This window comes from Microtus pennsylvanicus, chromosome 20, assembly GCF_037038515.1.
Source record: "Microtus pennsylvanicus isolate mMicPen1 chromosome 20, mMicPen1.hap1, whole genome shotgun sequence".
NCBI lineage: Eukaryota > Metazoa > Chordata > Mammalia > Rodentia > Cricetidae > Microtus > Microtus pennsylvanicus.
In genome coordinates, this window is record NC_134598.1 from 17,225,169 (window position 1) to 17,242,580 (window position 17,412).

The 17,412-nt window shown below is 45.4% G+C and overlaps 1 protein-coding gene and 1 long non-coding RNA gene across 2 annotated transcripts in view; both read left to right on the forward strand.

Moving 5' to 3' along the window:
• Positions 1 to 301: 301 nt before the first annotated feature.
• On the forward strand, positions 302 to 4,515 carry LOC142838742 (uncharacterized). The gene is made up of 3 exons (XR_012908626.1): positions 302 to 388; positions 1,150 to 1,234; positions 4,418 to 4,515. It is a non-coding gene; the product is annotated as an uncharacterized LOC142838742 (long non-coding RNA).
• Positions 4,516 to 16,406: 11,891 nt separating this feature from the next.
• Positions 16,407 to 17,412, forward strand: part of Zdhhc17 (zDHHC palmitoyltransferase 17) — a 67,804-nt gene continuing 66,798 nt past the window's right edge. The window contains exon 1 of the mRNA XM_075954857.1: positions 16,407 to 16,606. Within this exon, the coding sequence (XP_075810972.1) occupies positions 16,514 to 16,606 (93 nt within the window). The 5' untranslated portion in view covers positions 16,407 to 16,513. The remainder of the gene's footprint in view (positions 16,607 to 17,412) is intronic.

A 17,412-nucleotide genomic window follows, 5' to 3' on the forward strand; every position in this document is an offset into this window, starting at 1 on the left:
AACTAGGCTGTAGTCTGTTCATGCAGCAAGGGAGGCAAGAATGTGTCTGCCGTCTTTGGTTTCTTCCTCACATTTTCGTGGGGCTCCCTTTTGCTGTGTCTTTGGTGCCACAGTGGCTGTGCTCAGTCATGGCCTTGCCTCTGCGGATGGAGTAGCTCTTGCATTCTACCCGAGTCTTCTTTGACCTAGCACGGAACGACTGGCCAAGCTTGTCTACTTACTTTTCGCACTGGCATCCCATGGACAGAGTCAGGGGGTTGGCCTGGCGCTACCTTTGATCAAGAATAGAATCAACAGGTCGATCATCGTGGCCTCTTCTGTGTTGTGTGATTTGTTCTGACAATTCCAAGGTGCAATTTATACAGGTCTTCAAAGGTTCCTGATGTAGGTGGGTCTTCTTTCTAAGTGTTGCTTTCATTGGTTAATTAATAAAGAAACTGCTTGGCCTGATAGGTCAGAACATAGGTTGGTAGAGTAGATAGAACAGAATGCTGGGAAGAAGGGAAGTGAGTCAGACGCCATAGCTCTCCTCTTTGAGATGGATGTAGGTTAAGATCTTTCACGGTAAGCCACCACCTCATGGCGCAACAGGTTCCCAGCAGGACCGAGCTCCAGGTGCCCAGGGAAGCACACCCATTGGAGTGCTATCTTCTCCAATGTGTACCCTCCTTTCCTACGGCTGTTCTCTTTAGTCATTTTTCAAAGGAAACCGATTATATGGGAACGCTTGTCTCAGAGTCTGTCTTTCGGAGGACTAAGGCATTTGACGGCAGAAGTAGAGTGGGAAGCGATTTCCCTACCCTACACCAGAAGGGTTCTGGTACTAATGCCTAGTCAGAACCCTTCCAGAGCTGGCAGAAAGCACGAGTGGGGATAGCTCTGTTGTCAACCGCATCACCAAGAAAGACATCATTGATAAATGATTTGGGGTAGGGTTCAATAGTGGGGTGGCTTGAATCAGAATGGCTCCCATAGGCTCAAATATTTGAATTCTTAGTCACCAGCCACTATTTAAATGGATTTAAAGGATTAGGAGGTGTGGCCTTGTTGGAGGAAGAGTGTCACTGGCGGTAGGCTTTGAGGGTTCAAAAGTTCGCGCCAAGCCCAGAGTCTATCTCTCTGTGCTTTTCCCTCTGTCTATGGATCAAGATGTAGCTTGTAGCTACTGGTCCAGCACCTGCCTGCATGCCACCAGCTCCCCACCAGGATGGTAATGGACTAGATGTCTGAAATTGTAAGCCAGTCCCTAATGAAATGCTTTCTTTCATAAGAGTTGCCTTGGTCATGGTATCTCTTCCCAGCAATAGAACAGTGACTAAGAAAAATAGGACTAAGAAAACCTTCCTATTGAAAAATTTGAAGTCAATGGTAATTACTTTTTAGATGTAATTTTATTTTATTTATTATGTATACAGCATTCTGACTCCATGTAGGCCTGCATGCCAGAAGAAGGCACCAGATCTCATTATAAGCTGAGAGTCACCATGTGTTGCCTTGGAATTGAACTCAGGACCTCTAGAAGTGGTGTAGGTGGTCCTTCTGTTTATACTGCCTTGGCCTTTTGATAGGGCAGAACTTAGGTAGGCGGGGGAAAACAGAACTGAATGCTGGGAAAAGGAAGGAAGAGAGACAGAGAGATACCATGGATCTGCCGCCTGAGATAGATGTGTTGAATTTTACCTGGTAAGTCACTGTCATGCAGTGATATTCAGATTAATAAAAATGGGTTAAATTAAGATGTAAGAATTAGCCAGTGCTCTTAACCTCTGCGTGATCTCTCCAGCCTGGCAATGGTAATGATAAGATCTGAGGATTGGCTCACTTTTGCCAAGGGAGCAATCAGATGAAAAAGAAAAGATGGGCTCAAGTAATCAATTTTCAGTCCTGGCCAGGCCATGAAAGAAGAAAGTCTCTGCTTTACTTTTATTTCCACTATAAAACACCTTAACAAAAGCAGCTTGGGAAAGTGAGGGGTCTGCTGTTCATCTTACAGTACCTGGTTATACATCATCGATCATTGCTGGGGAATCACCGTGGTGGGAACTTGAAGCAGCTGGCTGCGCTACATCCATAGTCAAAAACAAGGAGAAATAAATGCCTGCATGCTGCTAGCTTGTGCTGGCTCGATTCTCTATTCCTAGACAATTCGAGATCCCTGCCTAGGGAATGGTGCTGCCCACAATGGGCTGGGTCTCCTCATTAGTTGATGCAACTCTTGACATACATGTGCCACAGGCCACACTAATGTAGACAATTTGTCATTGAGGCTCTCTACCCAGGAGCTTTCAAGTTGTTTCACGTTGGCATTTAAAGCTAACCATTACAACCTCTGGGCAGCCTTTAAAGAGATGTTTGTCTTTCATATCCATAGAGCAAATGGTACCAGTCATCAGACTCGAAATGGAACTGCATGGTAAGAGAACTACATTTAGCATTTAGCCTATGAAGCTTCCACTCACACATTTTCCTGTACTCTTTTTTGCATAAACAGTTCCCTCTGCTTTGCCTAGAGCAGTGGTTCTCAACCTTCCTAAGGCTGCAACCCTTTAATACAGTTTCTCATGCTGTGGTGCTGACACCCCCCCCCCCCACGAGCATAAAATTATTTTCGTTGCTACTTCATAACTTTAATTTTGCTACTTTTATGAATTGTAATGTAAACACCTGATACATGGATGGTCTTAGGGGACCCCTGTGAAAGGGTCGTTCGACCCCCTCAAAGCAGTCTTGAGAACCACCAGCCTAGAGACTAGTCTGCTATTGCCTGAGGGTTCGGCACTTAACCTCTGACGAGGTTAAGAACAGTATCACTTGTTTGAACAAAGGTATGAGGAAGATCTGGATAGTATTAAGTCGAGGAGGGCAGAATGCAAAAGTAGACCACATTATCATTGACAACATGGGCTTTTGTGATGGAGGAAGGACACCTGAGTTCCTGCTAATACACAGTTGGGAAGGGTACCTGAAGCAAGGATGGGATGAAGGGAACTTGCCGGTACCTCCCTCCACTTAAGGAAAGTGTCTGAAGGCTAAAGGAAGTTAGAATTATGGGGAAAAAAAATATAAAGTCTAAGGCCCACAGCCTAACTGTGTTTCTCCTAAGAGCCCAGAGGATATATAATCCCTAAGGTAGAAATTCCGGGACGAGGGTGCCATTGACTTCTTTGGGATATTCAGTGGTGGCTGTCTACCGTACTCGACACAGAGGTGCTGCTGCAGAACTGGACTGCCTAATACAGTGAATCAATAAGCACCCAGAATAGCAGAGGCCAGATGGCAGCCCTTGACAGGCAGAAAGTGGACATAATTACAATAATGAGCCACAAGGCCCGAGTAGCAGCCCACGTGTCTCGCCCACAGGCTTATGAGATAATGACTAACAGACCCGTGGGCCTCTGGGAAAGCTACAGGAGCATCCAGCCGCTGGAGGGCTGTTTGACCTACATGTGTAACTCAAAGGGTGGGCAGCTGGTGAGCAGAAGGCCCTCCGCTTGCTGTTTCCATGGCTGCCCCTTACCCACTACACAGCTAAGCACACTCTGACGTGAAGGGGAAGCTGAGGAAAGTTCTCGGAGTTCTAGCACAAACACATATCCTGTGTATTCCTCCAACAGTTTCCCAAAGGATATGTATCCATTTATAGAGACACCCATTGAGACAAGGGAAACATGCAGATGTTCCAAGACTTGCTGGGTACAGGGTCTGACCTGACATCATACTGAGAAATCAGAAGCCCTGCCATAGCCTCCAAGCAGAGAGGGAATTCACGGAGACCAGATGGCCCAGGCTCACCTCACAGTGGTCCAGTGGAGTCGGGGATTCATTCCAAACTCACACTCCTAAAGGCCAAGTTGTCGTGTTGATGTAGCAACTGGCAGAATTTTTATATTGTGCTCCCTGTTCTATAGCAAAGAATTATTATGATAGGGAAAAAAAACAAAATAAAACAAACAAAAGAAGTGCACACCACTGCTGGGCAAAATAATAAATCAGAGCGACAACAGCCCGAGAGGAAACAGACATCCGTGTCTCTGTGAGAGACATACGTCGTGGAGATTTGTTGGTCTTGATCACATTCTTGTTCAAGTCAGTTATTCAGCCTGTTTGGCCATTGCAAAAAAAAAAAAAAAAAGCGAGCTCTGTCAGAGAAAAATCATGGTTGGCTAACTGGAAACCTAACCTCAGAACAGCTCTGATTTCTGCCGCCGTGCTGGGGGGTGGTCTATTTACTATAAAACAACGGAATAGCCTTTGGTTACCTGCTATGAGATTAACGCTCTAGGGAATAGATTCTTCCCAGTCCTGCCAATAAGAAGGGACAGAAGCTGGCTTTCACATAGAAGGGGAAGCAGTACGTATGCACTCCACTTCCACAGAAGTAGCTTAATATTTCTGTTCTCTGTCACCACTTATATAGTTCACAGGACTTCGAGCAACTTGGAATTATCTTGTGCCAGGGACGTGATTGGGATTCTCAGTGCAACCACGCTGAATGACAACTATAAATGGGTAAACGCCACAGCCATCGCTCAGTAAGGCGAATTGCTCCATCTGCTTACATAAAGAGCCACCTAGCCAGGGAGTGGTGAGGAGGGGATAAAATCCAAGCCTGGAGTCAAAACAGCACCAGCTGTGCTTGTTCCTCTGTCACTAAGGGACTGTCTGCTTCGCTAACACTGCCCCCCCACCACCCTGAAGGCCCTGCCACACACTCGCGAAGGCTACAATCAGATTGAAAAATACACACTGTATTAGACACCTCATAGCCATTTCGTATCCATAGTTACCAGTTGAGCCAAGATGACACATGATCACTGACTGCAGTAGGTATCTTTTGTTTCCTACCCTAAGGCTTCTTCTCTAGGCAAATGCAAAAGTGTAAGAGCTCAGACAAAGAGTAGTACATTATCGCTTCTTCTTTGAGCAAATCGGTCTGAGTTCTGGATCCTGTGACTGTCTCCAGTAGGATCCGGTCTCCACTGCCTGTAACAGGAAGTGTGTTCTGTCACGTGGTGCACATTTCGTTTTCTTTTTACTGGTTTGTACTCTCGTTCTCCCATCCCCAATTCTTGTTCCCTGGAATCATGTCACCAAGCGAATAAATGTGAGGAAGCGCCCTCGTCCCTGTCTTTTCTTTCCAGGGAACCCTAGGAAAGATAACAAAGTAAGGTGGAACTTTAGGGATGCTCTGTATGATTTTTCAAAGGCAACAACACTGGAGTTAGGCCTTGAAGTTTCCAGAAGTTGGCCAGGTAGGCACGAGGGAAGTGTGTTCCGGGGAGAAACGACATCAGGAATAAAGGCTAGGAAAAGTCTTGGTGAGATCAGAGAATTGCAAACAGTCCACTGGGATGGAGCATCACTAATCGTGTGGTTGAGGTGTCAAGGACCACTAAAGGAGGAGGTTAGCAGGGATCAGATGCAAAAGACTATGCTTACAAAGTCATTAGGGGCTCTCTCTTGCAGGTAACGTGTTTAATAACCATGTCTGTCATTGTCTCACACCTTGTCCTGAGACTGAAGCGTTGCAAACCGGCTCTCTTTCCAGCATCGAGACGTTTTAAGCTGAATTTGCTTTCCACCAGCCGAAAGTTCTGGATAAAATCAGCAGACACTGCTGATTCCTATCTGATCCATTTATTCTTCCTTTCCTGTCTTTCTGGGAAGAGCTCAATTTCGTTTGTCCTTACTGACCACATGGTTTTGTGTGGGAAAACGCTGTGTCCCCAGTGGATACCGTGAGAGAGGGATGAGTAAACTTTTCCAGTCAGTAATCAGATTAGTAAATATTTTGGTCCGCGAGCCCCATGGTTTCCCACTATCACTATTAAACTCTGCTACTGCAGTGTGATAGCATCCTTTAAGATGTTTTATCTGTGGACACTGAACTTCGTGGGTTTTTTTAAAGCCTTTTCCAGCATCACAGTGCATTGCGGTGGTACCTCTAAGACTCCTATGGATACAAAAATCTATGAAGGTTCAAGTAAAACGGCAAAATGGCATAGTGTCTGCCTGTAACCTGTACACATCCTCCAAGAAGCTCTGTCATCTCTAAATTGCTTGTAATGCCAAATACAACATAAACTCTAACCAAGTGGTTATATATCATTACTTAAGAAATGGCAAGAGAAGTGGGTACAGGTTCAACACACGTGTAATTTTTGCTTGTTAAATATTCCCAATCCTAGGTTTGTTGACTCCACAGATGTAGAGCCTAAAGACATGGGCCAGTACTCAGGAGGCAGAGGCAGTCAGATCTCCGTGAGTTTGAGGCTAGCCTGGTCTACAGAGGGAGTTCCAGGGAAGTCAGAACAATATAGAGAATCTGTCTCAACAAACAAAATCCAAACCAAACAAAAGGTATGTAAGATTGACTATTTCCCATCCTTTCCCTCATTTACAAATGCAATACCTGGGGCTGGGAGAGAGAATTCAGTAGTTAAGCGAGCTGGCTAATCTTTCAGGGCACCCCGTTTCAGTTCCCAGTTCCCACATACAACCATTCAAACCTCCAGTTGCAGGGAATTCTTCTGGCCTCTCTGAGCATCAGGCATGCATTCAGTGCCCCTACATACATGCAGGCAAAACACTTAAATATAAAAAATAAAAATACAATACCCATAGCTCATGGTCTATGCAAAAGCTGACAATGGTAGCAGATGTAGCCCATAAGTCTATGTACTTCTCAGTCTGAGAGATCTGCGGCGCAATTTTATCATTGCATAGATGGTACAAATGTTTACACAAGTACGCTATATGGTATACCTTATTACTCCTAGGATCGCAATCAATAAGATGTGAGATTGAACTGCTTAGAAGAAATTCAGCAATCAAGCACAGCATCTGGGAGACTCACGAGGCAGCTGATGGTGGCCTTTGGCACGCTGCTTCACTACAATCCTGCTCCTTATAAGAGTTGTGAGTCCATTCCATGGAGTTGGAGAGGTGGCTCAATGGTTAAGAACCCACACCACGCTTCCAGAAGACCCGAGTTTGGTTCTCAGCACCTATATTGGGCTGCTAGCAACCACCTGTAATTCAGCTCGAGAGCATTCAGGGCCTGGTGCACACACACACTTTTAGAAACAAAAATGAGTCCTTTTTTTTTTTTTAAAAAAAAGAGTGCACAATAAAATAATAATATGGTATGATAGATTGATAAACCAATAGTATAATAATCTCTTATCACTATTTAGTATTAAGCATATAATCATATTACTGTGTTTCCATGCAACTGGCAGCATAGTTCATACCAGCATCACCTCTCACACTAGTGACACAGTACGTCACAAACATACAATGGCTACAATGCCACTAAACTAGAGAAAAATTTCAGCTCCCTTATGATTTAACAAAACCACTATCATATGTATGGCCCCTCACTGACCAAAGCCTCTTTATGTGTTTCAAGGTTTTAGAAAGACTACGATCAATCATAATGAACTCTGGGAACTGCTGTTGGGTAAGTAGGGAGGCAAAGAAACTTAAGCTTACTTGCTTATTCAAAACATTAAAGTAGTTGGGCGGTGGTGGCGCACGCCTTTAATCCCAGCACTCGGGAGGCAGAGGCAGGTGGATCTCTGTGAGTTCGAGGCCAGCCTGGTCTAGAAGAGCTAGTTTCAGGACAGGCACCAAAGCTACAGAGAAACCTTGTTTCAAAAAACCAAAATAAATAAATAAGAAAGAAAGAAAGAAAGTATATGCAATCTTCCTAGACTTTAAACATTGGCCAGCCTGGTCTATAAAACGAATTCCAGGAGAGCCAGAGCGATTACACATAGAAATCCTGTCTTAAAAAACCAAAAACCAAAAACCAAAACTGAACCAAACTAAAGGAAGGAAGGAATAAAAGAAAAAAATGGCTTACTGGGGCTGAGAGATGACTTATTGGTTAAGAGCACTTACTGCTCTTCCAGGTGACCCGATTCAGTTCTCAGCACCCATGTCAGGTGGATCACAGCCACCTGTTCCTCTGTTTTACATTCCTTCTTCTGGCCGCCCTGGTCACCTGTACACACGTTGGATATACTCACCCAGACACATAAGAAAATAAAATATTTTTAAATGATTTACTAGAAAAAGAGCAAGTTTTTCAAAAAATAACAAGACGAACTGCTGACATGGATAGGTATTTTGAATTGGACCTGTGGGAATCTAGGGATTTATTAATTGATCAATTAACATAGAGAATGATCTCACTGTGTAGCCTATGCTGGCCTTGAACTCTTCCTCGTTCTGCCTCCCTTCCTGGGGGCTGGGATGACAGGTACTACCATACCTGGCTTTATTTTATTCTCTTAATAGGGCACCTTCAGCCATTCTACTTGCTCTGTGAGCGGAGCTTAGGAAGGTGCACTCCAGAACACATAAGTGTGTTTCTATACACTAACAACAAATTATCTGGGAGGGAAATTAAGAAAATAATCCATTTATGATAGCCATCAAAAAGAACAAAATGGGAACTTTAACTACAGAAATGAATTTCTGGTACACTAAAAATTACAAGTAATTGATGAAAGAAATTAAGAAAGATATAGTTGGCCAGGCGGTGGTGGCACACACCTTTAATCCCAGCACTTGGGAGGCAGAGGCAGGAGGATCTCTAGGAGTTAGAGGCCTGGTCTACAGAGCAAGTTCCAGGACAGGCTACACAGAGAAACCCTGAGACAGACAGACAGACAGAGAGAGAGAGAGAGAGAGAGAGAGAGAGAGAGAGAGAGAGAGAGAGACAGAGAGACAGAGAGACAGAGAGAGAGACAGAGAGAGAGACGGAGGGAGGGACGGAGGGACGGAGGGAGGGACGGAGGGAGGGAGGGAGGGAGGGAGAGAGAGAGAGAGAGAGAGAGAGAGCGCTAAATGGATAGATTTTCAGGGGTTTATTTTTGGAAAAATCAACACTGCTAAAATATCTATACCACTGAAAATGATATACAGATTTAAGTACAATACTTAAGTATTGTCCTTAGGTCACAGAATTAATGTCAGAATTGTGTCAGAACCCAGTTACTCTGTCTGACTAGCTTGGAAAACCTGGACAGAAACATATTCAGATTACCTCCTAGCCTGGTACACTCCTTTGATCCCACCACTCAGAAGGCAGAGGCAGGTCAGTTTCTGTGAGTCCAAAGACAGCCTGGTTTACAAAACAAGTTCCAAGTCAGTCAGGACTTCACAGTGAGACCCTGCCTGAAATAAAAGATTCCTGCTTACAAATTCCAGTTTACTCTCAGGTAAAGAGGATAATTTAAGAAGAGCCTGAGGTTCCTGCCATAATATGTTCCTCTAATAACAGAGGCTTGTCAATGGGTAATGCTGGAGAACTTTCTAAAAATGACCTCATATCCACTAACAATCTGCAATACTTATCCTAATGAAGTCCTGAACACATACATATATTAGCAGGGGTCCAGCAAGGTCAAATCTCATCACCCTTAGTACCATTGCTGTAACTCCTTCTATTTCTAAACTAAGTATGCTTGACCCAAAGATCCATCCTACTCTAGAATCAGGGATGGTATGATGGATTGAAAAAGAATGCCCCCCCATAGGCTCATATATCTGAATACTTAGTCATCAGGGAGCGGTGTTATTGGAAATAATTCAAAGGATTAGAAGGTGTGACCTAGTTGGAGAAAGTGTGTCACTGAGGGCAGACTCTGAAGGTTTAAAAGCTCAAGCCAAGCCCAGGGCCTCTTTCTCTGCCTGTGGGTCAGGATGTAGCTCTTACCTACTTCTCCAGCACCTGCCTGCGTGAGATGCTTCCAGCCATCATGATAAGGGACTGAGCCACTGAAACTGCAAGCCAACCACAATGAAATGCCTTCTTTTAAAAGAGTGGCCGTGGTCATGGTGTCATTTCACAGCGAAAGAGCAATGGCTAGGGAAGAAGTGCAGACAGTGAATGTCAGGTGGCTAGGACCACTTCCTCTGCAGCAGCCAGAGTCATAGCTTTCTGGGTCAGTGAAGATGTCCGGGCATTAGTTCTGTAGCCCAGTAGTCACTGAGGAACATACATGTAACTAGCTGTAACACACATGTAACTACATGACAACAAACAAGAAGCGTACAGGGGCTGGGTAGAGGTGGAGAAAGGGCGTGGGGGAGTATGTAAGAACACAACGCTACTTTCAGCTGCTTTTTCTTAAAAGTTTAGTTAGAATGTGTATTTTGTCTCCTCCTAAATGGGCTTCTTTATCATCACCTACACCCATCCCACATATCTCTTTCAGTTTTCCAGTTTGATTCAGGCTCCATTAACAGCAGAGCTGTAGAGTATTGTTTCACGTGGGTCCTTGCCTCAACCCAGTTCTAAGCAGCAGTATCTTTTAGTTCTAATGCTGGCAGTTCCAATGACACCCAGAAATCTGCACAATGGCTTATTCAGAAATCTTATCATTAATATACTTGATAGAATTCAAAGCATTTTGATCACGTAACAGCATTTAGCCAGTCCAAATAGTCTAAGAAGAACCAGGATGTAAGAATTTTAAGATTAAGAGTATATTTATGTTATGGTTGCTATTTCCAACATTTGTGGAGGAAAAAAATATTTAATCGCCGTATCTTAAAAAATAAAGTTACAGGGTGCAATATCAGCTAATAAAAATCACTTGTCAAGTTGGGTTTGGCGACTCACAGCTGTAACCCCAGCAACTCAGGGAACTGAGGCAGGAGGATTGCTCTGAGTACCAGGCCAGCCTGGGTTACAGAATAAGGCTGTCTCAAAACAAAGAAAGAAACATACATTAGTGTGTTCCTATACACTAACAATGAACTTTCAGAGGGGGAGATTAAGAAAATAATACCATTTATGGTAGCCATCAAAAAGAACAAAGCAGGAACTTTAAGAAGATGAAATTCTGGTACACTAAACATCATAAGTAATTGATGAAAGAAATTAAGAAAGACATAGTTAAATGGATAGATATTCATGGGTTTATTTTGGAAAAGTAATACTGTTAAAATATCCATACTACTGAAATTGATGTACTGATTCAATGTATTCCGCAAAAGCTCAATGACCTTTTTTTTTTTTTTAAAAAAAAAAAGCAGATGCTTTAAAAAGAATCCTAAACTTCATAGAATCTCTACATAGTCAAACAGTGGGGGAAACAAAGATGTCCCTGGAAAAAATATTCCACATTCATAAAGAATAAAATTAGGTTCATGTTTTACACAAAAATCAATTCAAAGTGAGATGGGCATGCAAGGCTTTGAACTGCACAGACTGCTGGAAGGAAGCAGATGAAACCTTACAGACATGGGGCTTGGCAGTGATTCCTCAGATATAACACAAAAGCCCAGGTAGCAAAGGTAAGACCAGACAAGCAGGACTATGCTGAACTAAAAGCCATCTGTTTAGCAAAGCAGCCAATCAATAGAGTAAAAACTCAACCTGCAGAATGGGAGAAAACATTTGCAAACCATGCATTTGGGGCCCATATCCAAAACAGGCCGGGAATTCCTACAGGTCGACGGAGAAACCGCAGACAATCCCGTAAGAATAGGCCAAGCATAAAGCGTTTCTCTAAAGCTATGCAAATGGCCAATAGTTTTATGAAAGATGCCCCAAATTGCTAATTATCATCAGGGATATTCGAATGGAAACCACAATGAGCTATTACACACTTGTTAGGACGAACACTATTAAAAAGCAGCTAGGCACTCGCTCGTAATCCCAGCACCCGAGAAGTGGGCAAAAATCATGGGTCTAAATAGTGCGTTTGAGGCCAAGTTTGGCTACAAGAAACTCTGTCTCAAAAACAAAAAGCAAGCAAGCAAACAAAAAAACCCACCAACAATAAGTGTATAAAGTAATGAATGTGGAAGCTTCTCAAAAAACTGAAAATAAAACTACCCTAAAACTACTCGGTTCTACCATCCGGAGCCTATAATCAAAGGGCTCTATATTCTACCATAGACATTTGCACATCCATATTTATTGCAGCTCTATTCATAATAGCAAAAAATGGAGACTGCTTAGATATACAAAACGGATGAATGGCCAATGGAAACATGGTATTTCTACACAATGGAATTTAAATAGAGTCATTAAGAAAATCGAAACTATGAAAATTGCAGGAAAATGGGTAGGTAGAACTGGAAGATATTTTATTAAGCTAGTCTAGGATCCGAAAGACAGATAACGTATGCTCTCTCCCATATGTGGGTCCCAATAATAGCTTCTCATTGTTAAATATGAGTATGGAGGTGGGAGGAAGTGTGGGCAGAGTACAGAAAGTGAGAGAATGATCAAGGATGGAGAAAGGAGGCTTTAAGGGAGGGGCATAGAAGAAGCAATAGAACACACAAGATATGGAAACGGAAGGAAGATGATAGGAGCTGAAGGCTGTACACCAGGGATGCAGGAATGAGGAGATGGGAGAGGAAGCAATGGGAGGGAACTACGTATGAAAATGTCAGAAGAAAACTACCACTCTGTAACCTAATAAAACTCTAAAAAGTAAAACCAACCAGATTTGGTTGGTAAAAAACTGACCAGATACAGAAACTTTAAAAAGTAATCTTTTTTTTTTAAATTACATAATTTGATGTGAGAAGACCACTTTTAATCCGGATCTTTTGAGGTGGGAAGATCCATCTTTAGTCGGAGCTACACCTTCTGCGGGTAGTCTAAAGGATGTGGAAGAAGGAAGCTTGCTTTCTTTCGCTGCCTCCTTGCCCTTGCTGGTGCCAGCAAGACCATTCCTTCACTGACATTACAACCTACTTCTTCAGAATTCTGGCTTGTACTTAAGATCAGCCAAGACAGCCAGCCTCGTGGGACAGCCAGTACGGGACCAGCTGGATCACAGCCTGTAAACCGTTCTAATAAATCCCATATTCTGGTTTCCATAGTGAGCGCACCACTGTGCACTTCAATCAATTGTTCCCAACAGCCCAGAGAGGAAGGACATGTAAACATTCTCTGAGGGGTGAATGGATGACACAAATGTGCTAAAGAAGTACAGTGGAATATTGTTCAGTTCTTAAAAAAAAGAAGGAATTGCTATCATAGACAACAACACAGATAAATCTTGGATTGCATTACGTTAAGCGGAACAAGCCAGTCATAGGAGGAACCACTGCATGCTTCGACTTCTATAAGGCATATGAAGACCGTCGAATGGACAGAAGAGGAATGGCATGGCGGTTGGCAAGAGTTAGAATAGGTCAAGAGGAGGTGCTGGGTAGTGGGCATAAAGTACAGGATCTAGGGATCTGCTGCACAGCACTGTGCCTCTAATTAACAGTGCGGTACAGTGCCGTTAACGATTCAGGTCTCACGCAAATGCTTTCACCATTATTTTAAGACACCACCGAATAGGGCCTAGAGAGATGGCTTGGAGGTTAGGAATATTTGCTGCTCTTTCAGAGGGCTTCCAGAGTTTGCTTCCTAGGACCTACATCAGGGCTCACAGCCTTCTCTCATCACAGCTGAAGAGGCTGGTCCTCACGGGCAGAAGAGGCTGGTCCTCACGGACAGCTCCACTCACGTGTCTCACATGCAGACACACATACCTACACATTTGTTTCTAAAGCACCTAATAAGCTAAGCAGTTCACAGCAGATAATTATAACAAAAGAAATAGGGGAGAGCAGTGGAGTAGTAGGCAGGGAATTTCAAGAGGCTTCCAGATGTAATTATGTTTCAGCCTGGTTCTCTGGCTTTAAGGAGGTTTCTAGGCTCCCCATCGTTTGCCCACTTGTGAAATGGTGAACTTGGACTAGAATTAGGTGAGGGCTAAAGCTGTCTCTCAGGTTACCTGTGAAACCAGATCTACCCTGCAGGAGCCTATTCCTTCCAATCTCCCTGTCCTCCCCACCCCCACTTCACTTTTCTCTCCCTACCAGATCAATACTTCTCTTTCAACTTTGTTCTTTCTTATCTATGAAAGCCATTCTTGCGTCATCTGTGCAATCAATATGCTCACTTGCCGTACTTACAGTCCCTTGAAAATATTATCTCAGATTCAGGCTGTGTAGATAAGAACCCTGTAATTACCAAGGTGGCGTCCGCTCAGCGCCAACAGCCTCATTTTGGTCCATGAAACCTAGTCCAATTGGATATGCTTTCCCAAGACTCGCTGCCCTTTTCTGTCGTTAATGTTTTGAGACAGGGTCATGCAATGAATTCCAGGCTGGCTTGTAAACCGTCTATTCCCTCTGGAGTGTGCCACGGGGTGAAGATGAGAACGGCTGCTTTCGCTCCTGGTTTGCCAGTTCGTCCTCTAGTAATCATTCATTTCAGCCTTATTGTAGGAAGGAAGGCACGGATCTGTTTCATTTCCCTTTCAGCCACTTTTAGCATTAATCGTTTCCTCTGTAAGTTGGAGGTTCCTCAGAAGTTACATATACAAATGTCTCCGATAGGCAAACAGATACAGGGAAGAATAAAGGTCTATGTCCTGTAGGGGATGAGCGAGAAGGCTCAGGGAACCTATGTTTGAGAATTATTCACTTTTTTCAGAAGGGGAAGGTTTATCTTGGTTCATGGTTTTGTAGGGTTCAGCCAGTAATCTTTGTCTTTACTTATTGTTTAGACAGAGCCTCACGCCCGGCAGGAGCAATAAGGAGGAGGAGGTGGTTCAAGGAATGGTGGACAGAAAGCAGAAGGACCCCAAAAAAATCTACATTTAAAAAAATGGAAACCTCTTGATTTCCTTAACTTGGGCATCTAGTTAAGCTATATTTTGAAAACTACCAAACTACTATGTGGGCTAAATGGCAGGGTTTTTTTTTTTTTTTTTTTTTTGCTGACTCAATTTGGCTCTGATCCTTCTTCTACCAAAGCACCTTGGAAAGCCAGGGCTCCCACGGTGAACACCCCCCTTTATGAATATTCCCACCGTGCCCCTGCACTAACACTTCTAATCCATGGACATTCATGGAATGTTTTTGGGTCTCCATGCCTATTTTCCTCATTCATTTCATTCACTGTGGGATTTTTGTTTGTTTTAACGCCATGGCCTCTCAGCGGTTTCTTTCACTCGACTTTCTTTACTCTTTTCTCTATATTTAATTAACTGCAAAAAGCGTCTGGGTAAGAAGACGCGGCCTGGAATATTACAATAAGAAGGATTCTGTCCATGTTGGCTGAAGAAAAGAAAAATTGGCGCTGTAAACGGAGAACTCGAAATTCTGTTTAGGTTTGCATGATTCCTGGTTTCTGCCGGGGCTAAAAGACTGAAAATCGGTCCGTGCCGGAAGGAAAAGCCGTGCTGAGAGGACACACAGATTGTCTCTTTTCTCTCAGCAGAACGGCAATAAAACAGCGTATTCATCCTTTTCTGAGCGATCGCTGCTCTTTTACCAACGAATACTAACTAGGTCTTCTCGTCGTTTGCATTTATTACGGGGAGCGCCCAATTATTAAACTGCCCTAGGCTCATGATCACATCCAATGCTTGCTATTCCCAGTTTTTTCTCACCTCCTCAGAATCGAGGTCCAATCCAGATCTGATCCAAACTCTCCCTAGACCCTCCTCAGAGTCTTTTGGCGGGAACCTAAATTTTACAAAGGGGTTTCTTCCTCCATTCCACTATTCTTTATTCCTCTCCGGTGCATTCCTCCCGATTTACAAATAAATCTCTTTTTGCCCGATTGCACGTTTCTTTCTGGTGATCTTTGCCTACTCGCCTTTAACTGGTTACTATCAGGATCTCTAATTGGTCATGTTTCACGATCACTCTCTGCTAAATGTGTCCAGGCGCTGTAGAGATTTACAATTCCTCAGAGCTCAAACCAGAAACAAATCCTTTCTACAATTGTTCCACCAGTCCCCCCGCCCCCCGGCCCTAATATCCTCTTAAAGATGGCTTTAGTCATTTTTATCTAGGTCACACTGAGAGCTTTCAGTTCTGAATTCCTGGGTCATATTAAAATGTAGCAGATGGGGGGGGGGAGATGTGTGGGGCTTTGACCTTGTGAAACAATGATTTAGAAAAGCACCAGCTCAATACCGAAGAGGGCAAGACAGGATCACATAACAAAAAGCTTTTCCAGGAAGCCAGGTTTTGTCCTTGTTTCTTCGGGTGTCCCCAAGGTACAGGTAGGGAGGCGAAGGGCAGGATGCATCCTCGATCCCGGGGGTCACACCCGAGGCCCTCCGATTGTCCCCAGGAGGGGTCCCGGCCCTGCACAGCGCAGCTCTGGCGCTCGGTCCTCCTCTCCACCGAGCCTCCTTTCCCGGGTGACCGGAGCCGAGGAGAAGCAGAGTCCAGAGAGCCGGACCCGCCCCCGGTCCGCGGCGCCCACGCCCAGCGCGGTCCGTTGTCCCCGGCGCAGTGCAGCAGAGCGCGCACACACACGCCCTCCCGGGGCCCGGACCGCGCACGCGCGTCGGGACCCGCGCCCTCGGCGGCGGGAGGGGCTGCGGGGGCGTCCCGGGGGCTTTAGAGGGGGAGGGGGAAGAGGAGGAGGAGGAGGCGGCGGCCGCGTCGCCCTCGTCGGGGCTCGCGCTCGCCCTGCGCCTCGGCCGAGCCCCGCGAGGCTGAAACGCTTTCTCCCGGCATGCAGCGGGAGGAGGGATTTAACACCAAGATGGCGGACGGCCCGGATGAGTACGAGACCGAAACGGGCTGCGTGCCCCTTCTCCAACCCGAGGTGAGGGACCGGCGGCGAGCGCCTCTCCCGGGCCCCGGGGCCCGCGGTGGCCGCTCCCTCAGGCTCGTCGCGAGGGCGGCGGCCGAGGCGTCCACGCGGGACCCGGCGGGGAGAGAGGCTGAAGGAGCGAGTCCAAGCAGGCCCGACCGCGGCGGCGGCAGCGGCGGCGAGCGGATAACGGGGGAGGAGATAGCGGGGCGGGCCCGGCCGGGGCGGGCTCTGGGACGCCGTTCCTGGCGGTGCCTGGAGGACCGGGGTGGGGAAGTGGTTTGGGTCTGCCTGGTCGCCGCGCTGCTGGTGGGTGCCGAGGCGACGGGGGCCTGCTGACACTTGGGAACCTCGGCGCGAGCCCCTCGGGCTGGCTCCAAGCCTCTCCGGGGGCGAGGCGGGAGCCGATCCGCTTTGGATTTCTGTCCCCTCTCCATCCCTTCGTCGCGGTGGATGACACTGTCCTCTCCGTTAGTTCTCTCGTGGAGTGGGAGGTAGGGGGGGATAGTAGTTGCTTTGGCGAAGTGATGCCCTGCCAGGATATGTCATAGCAACCAACTCGGCGCTCAGGACGTCGAATTTTCGGTGTTTTGAGTATTTGCCCCCAAGCCATTAAAATAAAAAAATAAAAATAAAGGAAAAAGAGGGGTCGGAACTTCGGAATAACCTCCCACCCACCCATCCACACATACATGCTAGCTTGTCAGTACAACTGTTTTAGGAAGGTAGAGTGCAACACGTTTCCCATGGTTTCTTTTGTATCTTTCTCATGAAAAGTGCACGTCTCTGTCCCAGCTCGGTCACGTTCTGTAGTTGTT